The sequence below is a fragment of the Gymnoscopelus microlampas genome (genome assembly GCF_963454915.1).
Source record: "Gymnoscopelus microlampas genome assembly, chromosome: 24".
Classification (NCBI taxonomy): Eukaryota; Metazoa; Chordata; class Actinopteri; order Myctophiformes; family Myctophidae; genus Gymnoscopelus; species Gymnoscopelus microlampas.
In genome coordinates, this window is record NC_139961.1 from 19,271,309 (window position 1) to 19,293,397 (window position 22,089).

The 22,089-nt window shown below is 37.9% G+C and overlaps 1 protein-coding gene across 13 annotated transcripts in view; it reads left to right on the forward strand.

The window, feature by feature from the left end:
- LOC311041106 (uncharacterized protein) overlaps positions 1-22,089 on the forward strand; it is a gene marked incomplete at its 5' end in the record, with an annotated part of 231,405 nt that overhangs the window by 177,772 nt on the left and 31,544 nt on the right. For 11 of the 13 annotated variants that reach the window (XM_084051585.1, XM_084051581.1, XM_084051580.1 and 8 more), the window contains 2 exons: positions 15,423-15,536; positions 19,871-19,984. In XM_084051585.1, coding sequence (XP_083907711.1) covers positions 15,423-15,536; positions 19,871-19,984 — 228 coding nt within the window. Of the gene's footprint in view, positions 1-10,966; positions 11,044-15,422; positions 15,537-19,870; positions 19,985-22,089 lie in introns of those variants that run through there. The other 2 variants (XM_084051584.1, XM_084051591.1) reach the window with 2 other exon arrangements.

Genomic DNA, 22,089 nt, shown 5'->3' on the forward strand with positions numbered 1-22,089 from the left:
ACGGCATCATTTCAGATACATGTCTAACTTGTATTACTATACTTGTGAGGACAACAACATTTTTAAGATGGTGTTTTTATTAACCCATTAAGACCGGGAAGGGAACACATCTGTGTAACCACTTTAACCATTATTTTATACTTTTGGCTATTCAAAAATAGCAGATATACAAGCTCATAGCGCGGCACCGAGTGCCGCGCTATGAGCTTGTATATCTGCTATTTTTAAGAAAATCGTTAAAAAATGTAGCAAATCTTTGAATAAACTGTATATATTTTTTTAAAGCGAACATTTTTAACTCACATCTTTGCTTCTGGGGGGGGGGGGGGGGGCGGGGGCACTCGTAGCCCCCCCACGAGTGCCGCTCATAGCGCGGCACTCGGTGCCGCGCTATGAGCTTGTATATCTGCTATTTTTCATTAGCCAAGGAAATCTAAAAATGACACGGATGAGTTCCCGGGCTAAAGGGTTAATGCTATTTATATTTTTTATTTTGTTCCATTTTTAACCCAAACTCTAAAGCGGAAAATATCCGATCTACAGTGGTACACAGTAACTAAGTACATTTACTTGAGTATTAAGTATTATTTCTTTTTGCAAACTGATGACTTTAGCTACATTTTAAATATAAATATTGTACTTTTGACTCCAGTACATTTCTAGGAAGGGACTCCTGGGACCCAAACGTACAAAATACATTATGAATGGACCACTTGAGTCCTATTTCGTGTGAGACGTTGTGAGCTTGTAGATCAGCTTTTTTCAATATGTTTGAAAAAGTCTGATTTTTTTCCCCTCAAAATTTCAACACATTAATGCATTGATTTTTAAAAGAAAATGTACTTAGTACTTTGTACTTTTTAATACTTGAGTATTTACTTGAGTACAGTATGCTGTCCACCAATGCAGATCAGTGTGACACGTTGTGAGCTTGTAGATCGGCTATTTTCGGGGTGTGACATTGGTGTACAGTTAAGTGTACATTGCCAACCCAAACTCCTACACCTAACCTCTAAATGTATAACCTAATACTAACCCCAACCTGAATGTTTTCCTAGTTGTAAGACATTTCAAAATCTTTATTTTTAACCATAAAACAACCTTTTTTTCCCCTCACAATGTCTATCTCTGAAATCTCATTATAGGCCTACTAGACATTTTTCCTTCACAACAGTAGTAATACACATACACGCATCCGTGCACACACCTACGCTCGCACACACCACACACACGCGCGCATGCACAAGCACGCACGCATGCACACATTTGTGGTGTGGCTCCTCAGCATTTATTGGGTCATGCAGTGTATATAAAATGATAAATACAAATGATTCTATGTCATGTATTTGATGTTTTGGGGTCTTATGTTAGGGGTTCACAAACCTTTCCATGTGAAGGAATAGCAATAGAAAAAAAAGGGGGAAAAAAAGAAAAACATAGATTGCTGATCACTATTTTCACTATTGTAAACCAGATTCATTTTGTAAATGTAATGTATCATTTTGTATATATATAGTGTGTCTGTTTGTAAATTAAAGTCATTTTGTCAAACATGATTCAGTTTAGGGACAGCAGTGTGAACTGTAAACACTTCTGTTTGGAGAAATGTGCTCAAACAATCTGTTTTAATAAAGAGAAGATTGAAGCTCACGGTGGAGAACTGACTCTTTTTCTTTTCACTTTTACTTTGTTTTATTGTTGTTGTGAATTGTATTGGCTTTCCAATTTGTTCCTGATCACATATTTATTGTATTGTTACGTAACTAAATAATAGTGTATTAACAGTTGCTTCAAAGTTATTATCAACAAATTACTACATGTAATAGTTAACATCAGTGTTAATTTTATACAGTTTAAGTCATTGTCTTTTGAATACAATTACTTTTAGCTTTAGTCATATTTTTGTCATCTGAAATGTTTCAGTTTTAGTCTAGTTTTAGTTGACTTATATTGTAAATATATTTAAAAATATATGTGCAGAGAATAAACAGTATGTCAACATTATGTACAATCTATTACCAGTATAGAAGTTACAATATGTGCAGTCAGACTCAGAGAGTGTCTACGTGGGGGTTCAACCATTTCATCCACTAGGGGGCAGGAAGGGTAACATTTTATACTAACTCTGTACAGAGCAGGTCTGACAGTAGATGAGTACTCAGGCCTGACATTTCACACCACATGACACATTGTGAGCTTGTAGATCTGCTATTTTCAAGAGACAAATTTACACATTTTTAAATATCTTTTTTTTTTACTATAATATTATACTTTTATACTACCGTATTACTATTATAATATACCCTAAGGGTCCATTGTGTTCCTAATTAGCAATCATTTACCTGGGGAGCCCCGGACCCCACTTTAGAAAGCACTGATCTAGATAGCAGGTTGTTTAAACAGATGTAAGGTTTGATTGGTTTATCTGGTATCCTACTTTGTACCATTTCATTGTTTTCTTTGCACTCTTTTCACTTGATCATTTGCCCTGCCATTTGTTGACTAAAATTCATGCCATTTACTGCGATAGTAAAATGAATCCTAAATTGTAATATAAGCCGACGTACTGAACCCTATAAACAGTCGCTTCAATCTTACAATTTACAATTGTGTCGTTTATCAGACTTATCCAGAGCGACTTACAATAAGCAAGGTAAACGTATAATATCAAATGCAGAGAGACAGTGTAGTGCCTCAATAAACGAAGATCACAGGTTAGCCAGGAACCTAGCATCAGTCTAAACAATATACTAATAATAATCTATTGAACCTATAGGATACCAGGTAAACAATTAACCGAGCATCTGTTTAAATAACATGTTATCTAAATAACATTTTAATATTGTGGTCAAGAAAAACAAGACAAAGTAACAAAAAACCATGAGAGCAAATATCAGATCTACAAGCTCACGATGAATAGTGACATTGTGCTATTGTTGCTATTTTAAAGTGGTTAAACCAGAATGTTGTAACTCTTTAAAACAAAATGAGTCATTTATGCCACATCCTGCCGAGATAGGGGACGACACACAAACTTTCGTCACTTTTCAAAACATGTCACCAACAGCACACACACCACACGCAAATTGTCCCGGTTTTCACCACAGTTTAAAATAATAACACTTGTTTTGAGTTACTTAAAGTACATAGATTTTTATCAAGTTCTGTCTGAAAGGTGCAGTCACTATGTGTGCTAAGCGCTAAAACCATTGTCCCCCATCCTGATGAAAACACCAGATGAATATACACATACATTTTCAGAACCATGTCAATGAAATTGTCAAAAGTCGCAAAGATAGCAAACACCCCTAGACCAGTGGTTCCCAAAAGTGATGTCTTCAGTCTTCCCACTGCAAAAGCATTTGACCCACTGTGTAATCTATACTAGAAGATCTACAAGCTAGAAGATCTACAAGCACACAACACGTCACGCATGCAACGTGTTGTGTGCTTGTAGATCTGCTCTTTTCGACACGTGTCGTGACACAGTCACATGACGAAGCATAACTCAGGCTTGAGACACACTTAAACACTCACTTAAATGGCGTCATGATGCTTTGTTTCTTGTGACAACGTTTAGGCTATTCCTTCAGTTTCCAGTAGGACCTTTGGGGCTGTGTTATTGACATAAATGACTCAGGCATTTGACAAGAAATGTAATTGTAACTAGAAAAAGTTCCCCTCAGAGCACATGTCTCCGCCAGGTCAGGTAGGTTATTGTGGGCCAGCAATGTTCGGAATTCGTCAATCAGGATGGAATATGAAAAATCGGACAGAACCGTCTTGATCATTTGACTATAGAGATAATGTGTACCGATTTGTGTGATGTTTGGACAACATTTGTAGGAGTTATATAAAATAATTTTAGCAAAATTCGGCCTCCTGGTGGCGCTATAATAGGTCAATGTTGAAAGGTCAACGTAGTGCGAATGTGAGGGAAAAGTTTCAACGCAATCAGAAGAAAATAGATATTTTTGCTACTTTTGTGAGACACTGTTGCAGTATAAAGTAAAGCATGACATACAGCCATGATATAGTACATGAGGTGCATGGTTAGAGGATGATTGATGCTTCACAGCAGACACTCAACCATCCAAGTTGTCATTGACTAGCCTGGTTCCAGACAAATCTGCCATTGCAAAAAAAAGAAAATGCCCGTGGCAGATTAGGTCTGGCCCTTCTCAATAGAGATTGTATTTCTCTCCCTCGGAAGTAGTGAGGGACCAATCAGGGCCCAGTATGCACATATGGGGCGGGTTTATCACCAGAGGATTTTCGAAAATTTGCCCCTCGGAAATGCAAGTTCCACACAGAGATTCCAGACTAATATCTACACAGTGATATTAGTCTGGCCATGACAGGCTAGTCATTGACATTGAATGATTGAGGCCTACTGGTCTACAGTACTACAGCACACTCTACTGGTGGTCTACAGTACTACAGCAGGCTGCCATCAGTGTCAGCTAGTTGTTTTTCTTTCTCATAAACTCTTGTTTACATCTCTCTCTGAACGTCATGGAGTCACTCAGTCATCACTGTCTCACCCATAGGTGTCCTTAGCTATGTTTCACCTGTTTACATTGACACAGGCCCCGCCCTCAGGGCCTCTGGTCTCACCTTTAGACAGTGGTTACTCTATGAATTGAGTACAAGTTTTTTTGTGAAAAAAAACAAGTTTATTTAAGTTAAAGTAGCAATACCACAATGTAGAAATACTTAGATATTGTTAACAAAATAAACTTATAGTACCAATCATTATTGTGAGCTTGTAGATCAGCTATTTTTTAATAGCCAAAGTATAACATAGGGCTTGGTTGGTTTATTCAATGATTGATTTATTGAAATTTAATTAGTGTTTAGCTTAGTTTTAGTCATTGTAAATCTTCTCAAGGAATGCCTTGAATTATAGGAGCTGAAACGGTATCTTTCTCTTCTTGGACGGTGGCTGAGGCATTGCTGCGTGCAGATAGGATACTGGCAGCAGCGACTGCTGAAGCCAAAATGCTGTGTTGTTTACTGTGTATTGTTACAACCCTGGGGTCTTTGGACCATATATGGACATAGGAATGCAGGTCTGTATAACCTTCTTTTCCCTGGTGTGAGGTGATCTGCTGAGAGTGATGTGTGGCAGGTGTGTGAGCTGAGGGAGTGGTAGAGGAGTGAGTGAGTGAGTGAATGAGTGAATGATTGAGAAACTAGGCGGTGACCACGATGTGATTGGTCCCAGGCTGGTGTGGGAGGAGGATAAAAGGCCAGTTCTGCAGCAGCAGGTGTCCCTCCTCTTCACTCCCAGGACTGCCACCAACCAACACCACACACTTTATGTTCTCTGTATTACATCCCTGAACGTATGTGATTGAAACAGCCGGGTTTTGGTAAGGGTGGGGGGGTCATTCTTTTGGGTTCTCTTTTTGCTTGTGTTTGGAGGAGTAAGAGTTAGGCTAATGATTGTATTTTGATTTGTTACGTTGGGTAGTTTTAGTTAGGGTTTAGTTATTATTTTATATTTCATAACAATTCACCCACCCTGAAGAAATACAATAAAAAACCCATTATTGGCTGAAGCCTTACTTGCAGGTGGTTCCTTGGGAGGTTTAAAGAGGGGTTCCCACGTCATCATGTTGCGCCTCAGTTCCCCTAGACTGGGGCCGTAACAGTAAGCGAGGAGTGAGGATGTATTTGCATATTCACTTGTAAACCTTTTATGCAAAGTAGCCATTTGGGTACTTTGCTCAGGAATCGAAGGGGGCGCGTTCTAGCGTGCATGGAGAGCTGTACTGTGCGTGAAAAAGAATGTGTGGTGTCGCGTGAAGCGACCAGTCCATCCCTGGTTATAGCTATAATGTCCAAATAGAGAATATATATTTATCCCCACCTGAAGAATGCTTATAGGTTACTTTTATCCACGTAGAGAGTGAAGTGTTATAATCAGCTGATTGCTGCTTAAAGGACGACTTCACCCATTTTCAACCTATCTTCATATAATTGGTCCTCACTAATGCTCATGATAAAATGATTTAAAAAAAATCTACTGTCTGTGTCTCACACGAGGGCTGTGGACAGTTCAGAATCCCGTCTACCAGTGACATCATCGATGGGGAATCCAAGCTAATAGAAACTGCTGGCTTTCTATTCCTGGAAAGTTGCAATGCAATAATAGAAGCCATTGTTCTCGCGTTAATTAAAAAAAGGTACCATTTTATCATGAGTTTATTAGTGAGGACCAATTATATGAAGATAGATTGAAAATAGGTGAAGTCGTCCTTTAAGCAGCAGAGCGACTCCTGTTGCTGTGCACAAACTGCTGTCAGTGCAATCTAAGCTTGCACATTCCAAGAGCGCTTTGAAGGAGCCATGCTTCGTCTTGTGGTTCTGTATAACATTATATTCCTTGCAAGCGGGCAGCCAATACTTTATTACACGACAACACAACAGCTTTTCATTGACGCACAGGTAAGATGAACGCATAATTTGCTGTCCACTCCTCTTTAAATATTCAGTTTTCACTGTCAACTTTCCTCTGTAGGTCTTTGGATAGTGTCATTTTGCAGATGAAATGTTAACAAACTCTGCAAAGACTGCTCACATTAAGCAGCTCCCCAGCTGCAAGCAATCAGTCAGGTTGCCTTGCCTTTAGTTATGGAAGCCAGAGCTGTGTGCCCACCCATCTGACCACTTAACACATTCAATCCGGGGACGCATCTGTGTCATTTGAGATTTCTTTGGAATCGTGAAAATGTGTGCAAATATTTGAATATATATATATATTTAAAGGGAACATTTTTTACTCAAATCTTTGCTTTTGGGGGTCCTATTACAAAATATTTTGAGATGGGGGTCCGTGGCCAAATACATATAAGTCCTTGACTTGAAAAAGTTTGAGAACGACTGATATAGAAACATACATTTTTTTTAAAAACTGTAGGATTTAGAAGCCACTTGTAGAACCCCCAGAAGCAAAGATTTGAGTTAAAAATGTAAAAAAATATATATTCAAAAGATTTGCACAAACTTTAATGATTTTTTCAAAAATAGCAGATCTGTAAGCTTGTATCGCGGCACTCGGTGCCACGCTACGAGCTTATAGATCTGCTATTTTTGAGGGAAAATAAATGTTTTGAGCTTGTATATCTGCTATTTTTGAATAGCCAAAGAAATCTAAAATGACAGAGATGCGTTCCCGGATTGAATAGGCTGCCGTGTTAAGTGGTCAGACGTAGGCCGTGTGCATCTTCAGAGCATGTTATGATCATTTAATCCATTGTGTTCCGGCTTGGATCAATGGAACTAATGTAGTATACTTTTAAGTTAGTCTATCAGTATCATAATGAAAACTCACTTTTCAAGGTTTTAAAGAGAAAAAATACCATGATATATGTTTTTACATCATTTATTTTAAATATTAAGTGTTAAATTATCATTAAAATGTGTTTTCACCATTATTTGGCGGCCCACTTGCGATATCCTCACAGCCCACCATCTGTGGGCATGATGCAGATACAAGTTGTCTAACAGGAAGCTCAATCACCACTGACTGATTAGTCTGGCCATCCAGACTGTTTCCTCCTACAATTTTCAAATGCTTCCGTCATGCAGTCTGGAGCAACGGAAGCTCTGAAAATGATCCGGGGATAAAGTGGATATGACACCACCTCCCCGCTTCCGTTTCCATCTTTACAGTCGTGCAAATGTCTCCTAATATAAATCAAAATGATAGAAGCCTATATAGCTTGCTGCTTCGCAGAAATGGAAATATTTTCAAATATAATTTCCGTGAACGAAAATGATCCGTTCTTGGCTTTGGGGATGTGTAGTTCCAGACTCTATAAAGCAGTGGTTTTCAACCTTTTTCATGCCAAGGACCCCTAAATTGATATACATTTGGCCGCGGACCCCCATTTGAAAATGTTTCCTGCCAGGGACCCCCCAGAAGCAAAGATATCAGTTAATTTTCTCTTTAAAAAATATAAATGATCAAAGATATGCACAGTTTTTCAAGGTTTTTCAAAAATAGCAGATCTACAAGCTCATAGCGCGGCACTCGGTGCCGCGCTATGAGCTTGTATATCTGCTATTTTTGAATAGCCTAAGCTAAGTGGTTAAAAATGATTGTGACGCTATGAACTAATTTTGCTGGGGACCCCCTGGTACTCTCTCAAGGATCACTGGTGGTCCCCGGACCACTGGTTGAAAACCACTGCTATAAAGCATTCAGAGATTGTGGTATAGTTGTCTGGCTACGTGAGACTACTGACTGATCAACACAATGATTGATCACATATTATGAACATTGAACCAATACATTCAGTAAGTCACATTTTAATACAAACATCATTTTACCACCATATGTCTCCCTACTGACTGTTTATTCTATTCTCTGAGAATAGATTTTTTTTTCTATTCCTACTGATTCATGTACAGTGACACTGAAAGGTAGAGACCGTAATCTAACTCCTGTAATTATTAACCGCATACCATGCAGCCTTCATTTAATTGCACATAATGTTAACACAGTCCTAAGCTATATAGGTGTCAACAACGTAATTATTTTGTCAACTAGAAAACAAGAACGCTTTGGACATTTGGCCTCTAACTGAAAGGACTACCTGTGAAACTGGTTCTTTTAAATATTTAATTACCCTCAAATAAGACTTTTTTTTTTAACTTTAAATGATTTTATTGATTTCACTACTAAACCCTAATGTTATACTTTTATCAGAATTGTGGTTAAAACATGGAGATGGTGGCAACATGTCAGAATGATGCTCTTCCTGTTTATGTTTTAGTCAGTCCAGTTTAAGAGGGTGTGATGGTGGTAGGGGGATAGTTTTTTTTTTTTTGGAAAGTAACATTTACTACAGTACTGTACTTATGTACTTTTGTTTTTTTTCCAAGCACATGACTTCCACTCCGCTACATTTTAATATTGTACTTTTGACTCCAATACTTTACTAGAAAGCGACTCTTTGGACCCAAACTTTTACTAAATATAAATGAAACCCTTGAGCCCTATTTCAAATATAGTGAAAATAGCCAATCTACAAGCTCACAAGGTGTCAGAGTTTGACACGTTGTGAGATTGTAGATCTGCTATTTTCACTTAAAAAAAAAAATCAATACCGCAATGCATTTATATTAAAGAGAATGTCCTTCATAATTTGTACTTTTGAATACTTTGAGTATTTGCTTGAACTGTGTATACTTTGTCCACCACTGTTTTTTAATAAGCATTTTAAATGCTTAGTCATTACTATGAGTGACATTGTGTTTAGAGCTATTTCTTCACAACAAAATCACTTAATTGTACAGAACGCTTAAACTAAAACCAGTAGAAGAGAACATGAAGGGAGGGAGGGGTCTGTGTTTGGTGGTGTGCTAGCTTTATTGAGATTGAGTTTTTAATCCCCATTTTTAATTGTATTGCCTGTTTCTTTCTTTTTTTTTCTCTCAGTAGAATTATATTAGAAATGTGAATTCCGTGACGGGGGTGGTTTACCAGGCTAGGATAATGTGTCTTCCATCACATGTTCACAACACTTTTTAATTCAAACTTTATTCCACAACTGATGTATTTGATCATTTTATACCCTCAAAAATATTTTTGAAATAGCAGATCTACAAGCTCCTAACGTGTTGCATCACGACACCTTGTAAGCTTGTAAATCAGCTATGTCTGCTATTTCTGGATATTTTTGAAAATGTAGAATGATGTTACAATATGGAAACGGTTATGATGATTATGCCAAATAATTGCGATTAGCTCAAAGAATTGCGATTAGGTGATGATCTAATAATTGTGACAAGCCTAGGTGGGAGATGTCTTTCAGAGTACAAGAACTTACTGGGAATTGTCCTGGGAATCAGAAACTAGATCCTCTTTAAAGAGTATTAAGTGTCACGATGGTGGAACTACCAGTTTATGGATTCTGATTATGAGGCGCATAACATGATTCTCTCTCTCTCTCTCTCTCTCTCTCTCTCGCTCTCTCGCTCACTCGCTCGCGCGCACTTCTTGACAATAAATCTATTCTTTGGGTCAGTGGTTTTCAAACGCATTCATGTCAAGGACCACCAAATACGTATGTATTTGGTCGGACCCCCATTTGAAAACATTTTGTACCAGGGACCCCCATAAGAGAAGATTTGTGTTATACATTTTCCAAATTTGACAAAATTTGACAAGATTTTCAAGACGTATCTGAACATTTCGCAAAATGTCAGATCTACAAGCTCACACATCACATTGCGACATGTTGTGAACTTGTAGATCTGCTATTTTCAAATAGCCGAAGTAGAAAATAGGGTTAAAGTGGTTATGCTTATTTGGCTGTTATAGGGGACCCCTTGGAACCCCCTTAAGGACCCCTGGGGGTCCCTGGACCCCACTTTGAGAACCACTGCTTTAGGAAAACAAAGGTAAGATACAGCAGCAATAGCACGTTTTACTGATCTGTTCACTACTTTGATTTTGATGTAAAATGTTCCTTTTGTCTGTGTCTGAACTCAGTTATGACAGTGAGTTCACATGACTATCAGTGTGTTTGAATGTCTCTGAGAAGACAATAAATTAAGTGAACGTGAACCTTTACTCACAACAAACTATTTGTCAGAGTTATCACACAATAAATCAAACAATCATAAAGGTTTACACCTACTTAGATTACACTCCTATTCTCTCTCTCTCTCTCTCTCTCTCTCTCTCTCGCTCTCTCTCTCTCTCTCTCTCTCTCTCTCTCTCTCTCTCTCTCTCTCTCTCTCTCTCTCTCTCTCCCTCCCCCCCTCAGTTCTGTTCTTACGGACGCATCAGAAGGTTGACTGAGTCTTTGTTAAAGTATAGAGAACCAAACCTTCACCTTGGTGTCAGATTATATTCAACATGGAGAGGTATTGCAACTTAACTATTTACATGACCATCTACTACAATCTATTATTACAATTACTACTATTAACAATGTTGTCATTCAACAGACTCTGTTATCCAGAGTGATCTATAAAGTACAAGATCCCAGTAAGCAGCATGGATCCTAGTCAACCAACAACTGGGTAAGTGGACCATGAAATAAAGTGATAATAAAATAAGTGTGTGCTACAAAGTAATTAGTCTACAGTTATAAAACTAAAGTATATTTGAAGCTACTGTTCGCTGATGTACCTGTAATCAGTGCAGCATCTTAAATGAGCCTGTTGTTTCTGTTTCTGAATCAGGGGTTGGCGACACATACTAGAAGAAAAAAAATGAATGATTTAATTAATTATTAATTCAATTTTTTTTATTATTATTATTCATTTTGTATTTTTGTATTTCGTATTTGGACCACCAAAATTATATGTAATTGGCCGCGGACCCACATCTGAAAATGTTTAGTCCCCCCCCAGAAGCAAAGATTTGAGTTACAAATGTTCGCTTTTAAAAAATATATATTTAAAGATGTGTACACATTTTTAAGATTTTTCAAAAATAGCAGATCTACAAGTTCATAGCGCGGCACTCGGTGCCGCGCTATGAGCTTGTAAATCTGTTATTTTTGAATAGCCAAAATGTTAAATAATGGCATAAGTGGTTACACAGATTTGTTCCCGGTCTTAATGGGTTAAACAACACATGTAGCCCCATTACTAAAAATAATACACGTCAATGGAGACATGTTTTCAATATGTAGTTAAATGATTTGACCTCTTGTCTAGCATCAGGGTCTTGAGCTCTGCAGTGTTGTTAGTGGACAGCGGAGATAACAACTCTGCAGATCTCAAGACCCTGATGCTAGACAGGAGGGTACGGACTAGACGTGTTGTCTAGTCTGCTCTCTCGCATCGCATTTCATGACCTCTTGAAACAAGGACCCCGAATATGCATTTGGCCACAGACCCCCATCTGAAAATATTGTGTGCCAGGGACCCGAAACAAGATTTGTGTTGTTAAAATGTTTGAAAAATGTTGAACATTTTTCATGATTTTGTGAAAATAGCTGATGTATATAGGGATAAAGTGTTAACTGACTGATGCTGCATTAACTATTTTTTTGCCGGGGACCCCTTGGAACCCCCTTGAGGACCCCTGGGGGTCCCCGGACCCCACCTTGAGAACCACTGGTCTATAGGAACACAGTTGGCCGAGTTCAGAGGAGAGAAGCCAGGCAGGGAGGATGATCTTTGTTGCTTACTGCACTAGTGACTCCCACTGGCTGGCACTTGAGCCAGTAGGATACAACAGCAGTGGAAACACAGAAATGTGTGAGGAAGTTAAGTGATATAGTGACAAAACTATATGGAGTAAAACAATAATCTAATAATTGGCCAAAAATAGTGTTAAGTTTGAATGTGTCATATGTGCAGAGTATATTCCACTTTGACAAGGTTAAGATAAAATTAACCCCAAAACATCATACACTCTATGAAGCAGCTAAAACATGTTAAATGTTCAATATAAATTTGTATTTATTTTTAATAGTTTGTAAACATGTCTAAAGAGGGCAGGGGGAGTGTTTCTCTGACTTTATTGTAGATTATAATACTAGTTAATGTACAACATTTAATAGACACTAACCACCTGACCTCTAATGTCTCTGTCATTGTGTTGTGTTGGCCTGATATTATCCTGATGTTGTTAGACTTTGATACTGAACAACATGTTGAAACAGGTCATATAATCATAAAGTCTAGCTGTGTAATTTAATGAAACACTTTATTCTTACTGAGACATTACAGTAGTAGCCTACATCTGAAAACAAAGTTACTTACATCATCAGACACAGCATATGTAACCAATGTGCTGACTGACATTATGTTCCCCTAAGACAGTGGTTCTCAAAGTGGGGGTCCCCTGGGGTCCTTGAGGGGGTTCCAGGGGATGCTTGGCTAAATTAATGAACATGCATACAAATTGTTGTAACCACTTTAACCATATATACTGTACATCGACCGATCTACTGTTTTCAAAAGATCATGAAAATGTTTTAAACTGATTTATTTAAAAAATCATGTTTTCTATTAACATTTTTGCATAACAGCACAAATACTGGATTGGCTGGCACATCATTTTTTCAGATTGGGGTTCACAGCCAAATACATAATAAATTGTGGGTCCTTGACATGAAAAGGTTTGAGAACCACTGCCAATAATAATAATAATAATAATAATGAGAATAATAAGAATAAGAAAAAATAACTTTATTTATAGCACCTTCCAAAAACAAGTTAAAAGGTGCTTTACAGTAAAACAGATAATAAAAGTGAGTTAAAATCCCAGGTTAAGATAAACAATAAAAGTTACAACAAGTCATCAATTAAGAAAAAGCTGTACGATAGAAATGAGTTTTACGAAGAGATGTAAAAGAGGACTTCTGCTTGAGATCCCCAGACAGGGAGTTCCACAGCCGAGGGGACCGCACAGCAAACACCTGGTCACCCTTAGTGACAAGCTGAGACTTTGGAACCATCAGTAGGGCCTGCTGGAGGATCTCAGGCAGCGGCCACTAGGCTCATAGGGATTTAGAAGATCACAAATATGACCATTCAGGGCTTTAAAAACAAGCAGTACAATCTTAAAAATCTATTCTAAAACTCACAGGTAACCAGTGAAGGGCAGCAAGGACTGGTGTAATGTGTTCAATTGTCTTAGTGTGTGTCAAAAGCCTGGCAGCAGCGTTTTGTATCAGTTGCACTGTGTATGTCACTTATTGATACCAGAATAAAGTGCAGGACAATAGTCAAGTCTGGAGGAGATAAAAACATGGGTGATAAGGAATGGTCTGACCTTGGCTTGCTGTATCCTTTGGGGAAAGCAGGATTAAAATAAAATGGATGTACTCCTATATAATCATAATATTTCCTTGGTAATGTGTAGAAAGTGAAGAATGTATACAGTGTGTTTGGTGAACAGCAGATCTGCTATAGCCGAATGTTCACCTAATATAACATGTTCAGAATAGGGATGCTACTGTATGTGGTTAAGTTGGGTAGCAGAAAACTGCAGTTGTTTCTTTGTCCTGACTAATAATCTTTAATTGTATGAATTATGTTAGTTATTTGACCTCAGCTACATTTGAACAGCTTGTTTTAAGATGAAAATGTGTTATTGACTGTTATTTCGTTTTTATTATACACCTATAAAATGCCTTTGTTTTCCAGTTTGTTTTGTTTTTTAATCATCCTCGTTGTGGGGGCTCCTCACTGGCAGCAGTGGCAACACAGAAATGTGTGGGGAATGTATTGACATAATGACAACTTTGGGTGATTTGTTTTTTTTAAAGAGTAAAAATAAATATTGGCCAAAAATAAAAACAATGGGTTAAGAAAGTGTGAATGTATGCGTAGAGCAGAGGGCAAACTTTGATGATGGAGAGGGCCACTAAATGTCCACCCTCCCTCCAGGGACCACATTGTGTATGCACTATCACCAGTAGGATACTCACTGTAAACCCCATCATTCAAATCGCCCATAATAGTCACAATGTAGAGATATTAACACATTTGATTCAAGATTATTTTTTTCAAATCACACATAAATGTGGAGCAGCTAAACATTTTAAATGTTCAATATACATTAAGTTAATTGATATAGTGAGATTAGTGACACAACTGAGGAGTAAAAGAAAATAAACAATTGGCCGAAGAATAAGGTTAAGAAGAATTACCCCCCCCCCCCCCCCCCTCCCCTAAGATAAAAGAAAAAAACACTGTACATAAATATGAAGCGGCTAAAACATGTTAAATGTTCATTATAAATGCATATTTATTCTAACAGGTTGTAAACATGTCTAAAAAGGAGGGAGTGTTCCTCTGCAGTTTACTGTAGATTATAATAGTTAATTTACAACATTTAGTAGACACTAAAACCACCTGACATCTATGTGTCTGTATTTGTGTTGTGTTGACCTGATATGATCCTGAATTATGTTGTTAGACTTTGATACTGAACAATACTCCACTGTTTAAAAGGCTCATAAAATCATAAAGTGTAACCTTTAGCTGTACAATTTAAAAAACCTTCAGTTAACTACTTAAACCCTATATACTTCTAGGACCAGGGACCCATAGGGGTATGTCCTTGACCCCCTTATTTTCCCCCTCCACACCAAATGGTAAGGTTCATGGAATCGTCCAGTCAAAAGGCATCTTTAAGTATCCACAAGACTCCAATTTTTATGGAAAAGCAGGAGCAAAAAAAGGCGGAACCAGCCGTAACAAAATTATTTAGGAGTAGTGAAAACTTTGTTTTGAAGAAAATAGAAAATGGTGGAACATTTAGTTAGGTAGAAATCTGCATGCTGAAATGAAATATGACTAATTATAATGTATTTAACAACCTACTGTACATGTTGTGTATCCTACAGTATTTGAAATATAACTGGATCAATATTTCGATGTCTACCAACTACTGTGACTTGACTTATAATGTTTCACCTTGCTTATCATCCTGTCAGGGTTCATCAGCAGAGACCAGAGTCTCCTGTACCCAGCTGTGTCTCCATGAAGAGTGACAAGTCCAAGGGTGGACTGATTCACTTCAAAGATGGACACCACTCTACTGACCAGAGGTCTGACTATTCATATTATTATTATTTTTTTCACTCAAAACATCACATCTAATAACCAGAGCAACTGTGTGTGTGTGTGTGTGTGTGTGTGTGTGTGTGTGTGTGTCTGTGTGTGTGTGTGTGTGTGTGTGTGTGTGTGTGTGTGTGTGTGTGTGTGTGTGTGTGTGTGTGTGTGTGTGTGTGTGTGTGTGTGTGTGTGTGTGTGTGTGCGCCTGTTTGCACATGTGTGTGTGCGTGCATGCGTTCTAGTGTGCATGTGTGTGTTTGGTTTAAATCATTTTATTGATATCCTGCATGTCATTCATGTTAAGTGCTGTCTTTTATCTGTGTAAAATAGTTTGAATTTTAAAAAAAGTGTTGTGAACACGTGATGGAGGATGCAGTGTACATGCAGAGGGTGTATGAATACTGAATTCATATTACATTAACCGTACCTGTGATTGCACTGTGTGGGATGTTATGTTTTCTCCACAGAGATGATCAATATAATGTATATTTTAAACACTTTTTTAATACTCATCCTGGTTGGTCTGATTAGAATCATCTTTGGAATGTGTTATTTGGTGAAAAATATATATTTAATGTTAGTTCTCAAACCTTTTCATGTCAAGGACCCCAAATATATATGTGGTCTGTGGCCACATGCGGCCACAGACCCCCAACTGAAAATATTTTGTGCCAGGGACCCGATAAAAGATTTGCGTTGTTAAAGTCGTACAGTGCAAATAAAAAAAAACGATTTTTAGCAGCATTCGTTTTCACCGGAAGACGGAAGCGTTTCAAAATGCGTTCTTTTAATTGTTTTATACGATCTGTGGATCGTTTCTCTTAGCCAGTGGAGCTATAGTTACCGTGAGCTGTGTTTTCTTTTGCCGTTGTTTTTTGTTCTTCAAATCATACAATCTCTTAAAATCAGCGTGAGTTTCCTTTTTGTTAATAGCGCGGTAGTTCCATAGACTGTATAAATGAGATGGACAAAGCCACTCCGCTGCTTTCTACAGACCGAAAATGAAGCCGATTGTTCCAAGACTGTAGGTCCGCCATCTTTCAAGATCGCGCCATAACGCGTCATATCCTGCAGAATGAGACCAGACCATTATTGGTTGGGTAGCTTGTCAATCAAGAGCGGGGGCGGGGAATGAATGCTATTGGTTGTGTAGCTTGTCAATCAAATCATCCCGCCCCTCCTGGAGAATAGCCTACTTTATCGTCAATTTTAAAATAAATAGGACCATAATTTAGCTGGCTGGCACTTGAGCCAGTAGGATACAACAGCAGTGGAAACATAGAAATGTGTGAGGAAGTTAAGTGATATAGTGACAAAACTATATGGAGTAAAACAATAATCTAATAATTGGCCAAAAATAGTGTTAAGTTTGAATGTGTCATATGTGCAGAGTATATTCCACTTTGACAAGGTTAAGATAAAATTAACCCCAAAACATCATACACTCTATGAAGCAGCTAAAACATGTTAAATGTTCAATATAAATTTGTATTTATTTTTAATAGTTTGTAAACATGTCTAAAGAGGGCAGGGGGGGTGTTTCTCTGACTTTATTGTAGATTATAATACTAGTTAATGTACAACATTTAATAGACACTAACCACCTGACCTCTAATGTCTCTGTCATTGTGTTGTGTTGGCCTGATATTATCCTGATGTTGTTAGACTTTGATACTGAACAACATGTTGAAACAGGTCATATAATCATAAAGTCTAGCTGTGTAATTTAATGAAACACTTTATTCTTACTGAGACATTACAGTAGTAGCCTACATCTGAAAACAAAGTTACTTACATCATCAGACACAGCATATGTAACCAATGTGCTGACTGACATTATGTTCCCCTAAGACAGTGGTTCTCAAAGTGGGGGTCCCCTGGGGTCCTTGAGGGGGTTCCAGGGGATGCTTGGCTAAATTAATGAACATGCATACAAATTGTTGTAACCACTTTAACCATATATACTGTACATCGACCGATCTACTGTTTTCAAAAGATCATGAAAATGTTTTAAACTGATTTATTTAAAAAATCATGTTTTCTATTAACATTTTTGCATAACAGCACAAATACTGGATTGGCTGGCACATCATTTTTTCAGATTGGGGTTCACAGCCAAATACATAATAAATTGTGGGTCCTTGACATGAAAAGGTTTGAGAACCACTGCCAATAATAATAATAATAATAATAATGAGAATAATAAGAATAAGAAAAAATAACTTTATTTATAGCACCTTCCAAAAACAAGTTAAAAGGTGCTTTACAGTAAAACAGATAATAAAAGTGAGTTAAAATCCCAGGTTAAGATAAACAATAAAAGTTACAACAAGTCATCAATTAAGAAAAAGCTGTACGATAGAAATGAGTTTTACGAAGAGATGTAAAAGAGGACTTCTGCTTGAGATCCCCAGACAGGGAGTTCCACAGCCGAGGGGACCGCACAGCAAACACCTGGTCACCCTTAGTGACAAGCTGAGACTTTGGAACCATCATTAGGGCCTGTTGGAGGATCTCAGACAGCGGCCACTAGGCTCATAGGGATTTAAAAGATCACAAATATGGCAAGAACCTGACCATTCAGGGCTTTAAAAACAAGTAATACAATCTTAAAAATCTATTCTAAAACTCACAGGTAACCTGAGTTTTGTGAAGGGCAGCAAGGACTGGTGTAATGTGTTCAATTATCTTAGTGTGTGTCAAAAGCCTGGCAGCAGCGGTTATCAGTTGCACTGTGTACAGTATGTCACTTATTGATACCAGAATAAAGTGCAGGACAATAGTCAAGTCTGGAGGAGATAAAAACATGGGTGATAAGGATTAGTCTGACCTTGGCTAGCTGTCTCCTTTGGGCAAAGCAGGATTAAAAGAGAATGGATGTACTGCTGTATAATCATAATATTTCCTTGGTAATAGGTCATTGGTATTATGTATAATGTGAAGAATGTATACAGTGTGTTTCTGGTGTGTTTTGGGTTCACAGCTAAACATACACTGTATGTCCTGGTGTGTTGTGGGTTCACTTCACTGCTATATAAACATGTACTGGTGTGTTGTGTATGTCAGTTTAGTTCACAGTTATTTTTCTGTCCTTAGTTTGTGACCTCCGTTAACCATTTAAACCCTATATACTGGTATGCCTATCCTTGACCCCCTCATGTTGTCCCTCCACACCACATCTCTTCAGTGAAAACAGCAGATCTGTTATAGCTGAATGTTCACCTGTTATAACATGTTCAGAATAGGGATGCTACTGTATGTGGTTAAGTTGGGTAGCAGAACACTGCAGTTGTTTCTTTGTCCTGACTAATAATCTTTAATTGTATGAATTATGTTCTTAGTTTTTTGACCTCATGCTGCATTTGAACAGCTTGTTTTGAGATGGAAATATGTTAATGACTGTTATTTAGTTTTTATTATACACCTATAAAGTTTGTTTTGTTTTTTAATCGTCCTCCTGGTGGGGGCTCCTCACTGGCAGGTGAGCCAATAGGATACAACAGCCGTGGCAACACAGAAATGTGTGGGGAATGTATTAACATAATGACATAATGTAAAAATAAATATTGGCCAAAAATAAAAACAGTGGGTTAAGAAAGTGTGAATGTATGCGTAGAGCAGAGGGCAAACTTTGATGATGGAGAGGGCCACTAAATGTCCACCCTCCCTCCAGGGACCACATTGTGTATATGTGCACTTTCACCAGTAGTACACTCACTGTAAACCCCATCATTCAAATCGACCATAATAGTCACAATGTAGAGATATAAACACATTTGATTCAAGATTTATTTTTTCAAATCACACATAAATGTGGAGCAGTGGTAATGTAGACACTAAAACCGCCTGACCTCTATGTGTCTGTCTTTGTGTTGTGTTGACCTGACATGATCCTGAATGATGTTGTTAGACTTTGATACTGAACAATACTCCACTGTTTAAAAGGCTCATAAAATCATAAAGTGTAACCTTTAGCTGTACAATTTCAAAAACCTCCAGTTAACCCTATATACCTCTAGGACCAAGGACCCATATGGGGTCTGTCTTTGACACACTCATTTTCCCCCTCCACACCAAATCTGTAAGAGTAGTGAAAACGTTGTTTTTAAGAAAATAAAAAATAGTGGAACATTTAGTTCGGTAGAAATCTGCATGCGACAGTACATCTGAAATCAAATATGACTAATGATAATGTATTTAACAACCTACTTTACATTTTTATCCTACAGTATTTGAAATATAACTGGATCTATATTTCGATGTCTACCAACTACTGTAACTAGTTGACCATAAATATAATGTTTCAACTTCCTTATCATCCTGTCAGGGTTCATCAGCAGAGACCAGAATCTCCTGTACCCAGCTGTGTCTCCATGAAGAGTGACCACTCCAAGGATGGACAGATTGACTTCAAAGATGGACACCACTCTGCTGATCAGAGGTCTGACTCGTCATGTTTTCCACTCTAAACATGTGTGTGTGTGTGTGTGTGTGTGTGTGTGTGTGTGTGTGTGTGTGTGTGTGTGTGTGTGTGTGTGTGTGTGTGTGTGTGTGTGTGTGTGTGTGTGTGTGTGTGTGTGTGTGTGTGTGTGTGTGTGTGTGTGTGTGTGCGCGTGTGCATGCACGTATGGAGTTAAACGATCACAGATAGAGGCAAGAGCCTGACCATTCAGGGATTTAAAAATCAGTTCTAAAACTCACAGGGATGGGATGGTTTAATTCTGTGTGTGTCAAATGCCTGGCAGCAGCGTTTTGGATCAGTTTTAGATATTTCACTTGTTGATACCCAGACGCGTCGCTAGGTCTCTACTAGGTCGGGGGCTTAGCCCCGCAGGCAACGGGCGCGCGCGTGCATGTGCCCCTTTAGGGTTAGGGGTAGGGTTAGGTTAGGGTGATAGATATATAATTCAAAAAAAAAAAAAAACTTTTAATTTTTTAATTTTTAATTTTTTTTTATTGGTGGCTTTGGACAAAACATTGTTGGCTATAGCCACCGAAGCCCACCCCTAACGACGCCACTGCTGATACCCGACGTAATAGTCAAGTCTGGAGGAGTTAAAAGTATGGATAGCTTTTCTAGGTCTGCAGGGGGAATAGCCTGACCTTGGCTTGCTGTCTCAATTGGTCAAAGCAGGATTCAAATAGAATGGGTGAACTGCTGTATAAAACATATCTCTAGTGTGTTGTAGAAGGAGTTCACTGCTAACATTATGTCCTGGTGTGTTGTAGAATGATGTCACCGCTATAAGCATGTATGTCCTGGTGTGTCACAACATGGTGTGAGCTTGTAGATTTACTATAGCATAATGTTCATTTATCAAATAATGTTCATTTATCAAATAATGAATGTTATGCCTATGTGGTTAATCAGAACAGCTCAGTTGTTTGTCCTCCTGACTCCTAATTTCATATTATGAATTTTCTTCTTAATTATTTGACCAACAGCTTGTTGAAGGTGCATGAATGAGGCTGATTTTGTTGTTTGTTTTCCACTTCAGGTTAAAAACTACAGCAGGCTAAAACCATGGCAGGCTGCATAACACTGACCTTATAGCACAGTGATGTAAGCACACAGCTGCAGCTAATCAAATTAATAATGGGTGTGTTAGATTTTGGTGGGTCAATAATGTCTATTATGCTTGCACATTGGCATGCCCTTGGCTCTGGACACACCTATGAAAATCTAACGTACTTATTATTAATTTGTTTGGTGCAACTGTGTTGCTTACTAGTCTGCCATGTTTTTAATCTACAGTATTTTTTAACCTTAACTGGGATTCAGGTCCCTTTATATTAAATATTTATATTTATTGTTATTTAGTTTATCCACCTATAAATTGCCTGTGTTTGCCAGTTTGTTTTGTTTTTGAAACTTGTCAAAACAATAAAACCCCTATTTTTACAACATGGCCGTAGGCTAAGCAGGGTAGAACAGGGTTTGTCTAGTGCTATGTTCTCCTGGTGGGGGCTCCTCACTGGCAAGGCGAGCCAGTAGGATACAACAGCAGTGCAACGCAGAAATATTACGCCAAAATTGGGTGGTGTAAAAAAAAAAAAAGAACCTCCCCCCAAAATAAATAAATAAATACAAATAAAACAGTGGGTTAAGAAAGTGAAAATGTATGTGTAGAGCAGAGTGAAGGCAAACTTTGATGATTGAGAGGACCACTAAATATCCACCCTCACTCCAGGGAACATATTGTGTATCTGCACTCTCACCAGTAGTACACTGTAAACCCCATCACTCAAAATGTCAAATGTATTTATTTATTTCAAATTTCAAATGCATTTAGTAATACTTATTACAATTATGAATTGCATGTTCAATATAAATTAAGTTAATTGATATAGTGACAAAACTAAGGAGTAGAACAGAAACAATTGGCCAAAAACAGTGGGTTTAGAAAGTTTGTATGTGCCATTTGTATACAGTACATTACATTCCACATTGATATGGTTAAGACAGAATCCCCCCCCCCCCCCCATTTAAAACAAATAATAATACAAATAATCATACACTGTACATAAATATGAAGCAGTTAAAAC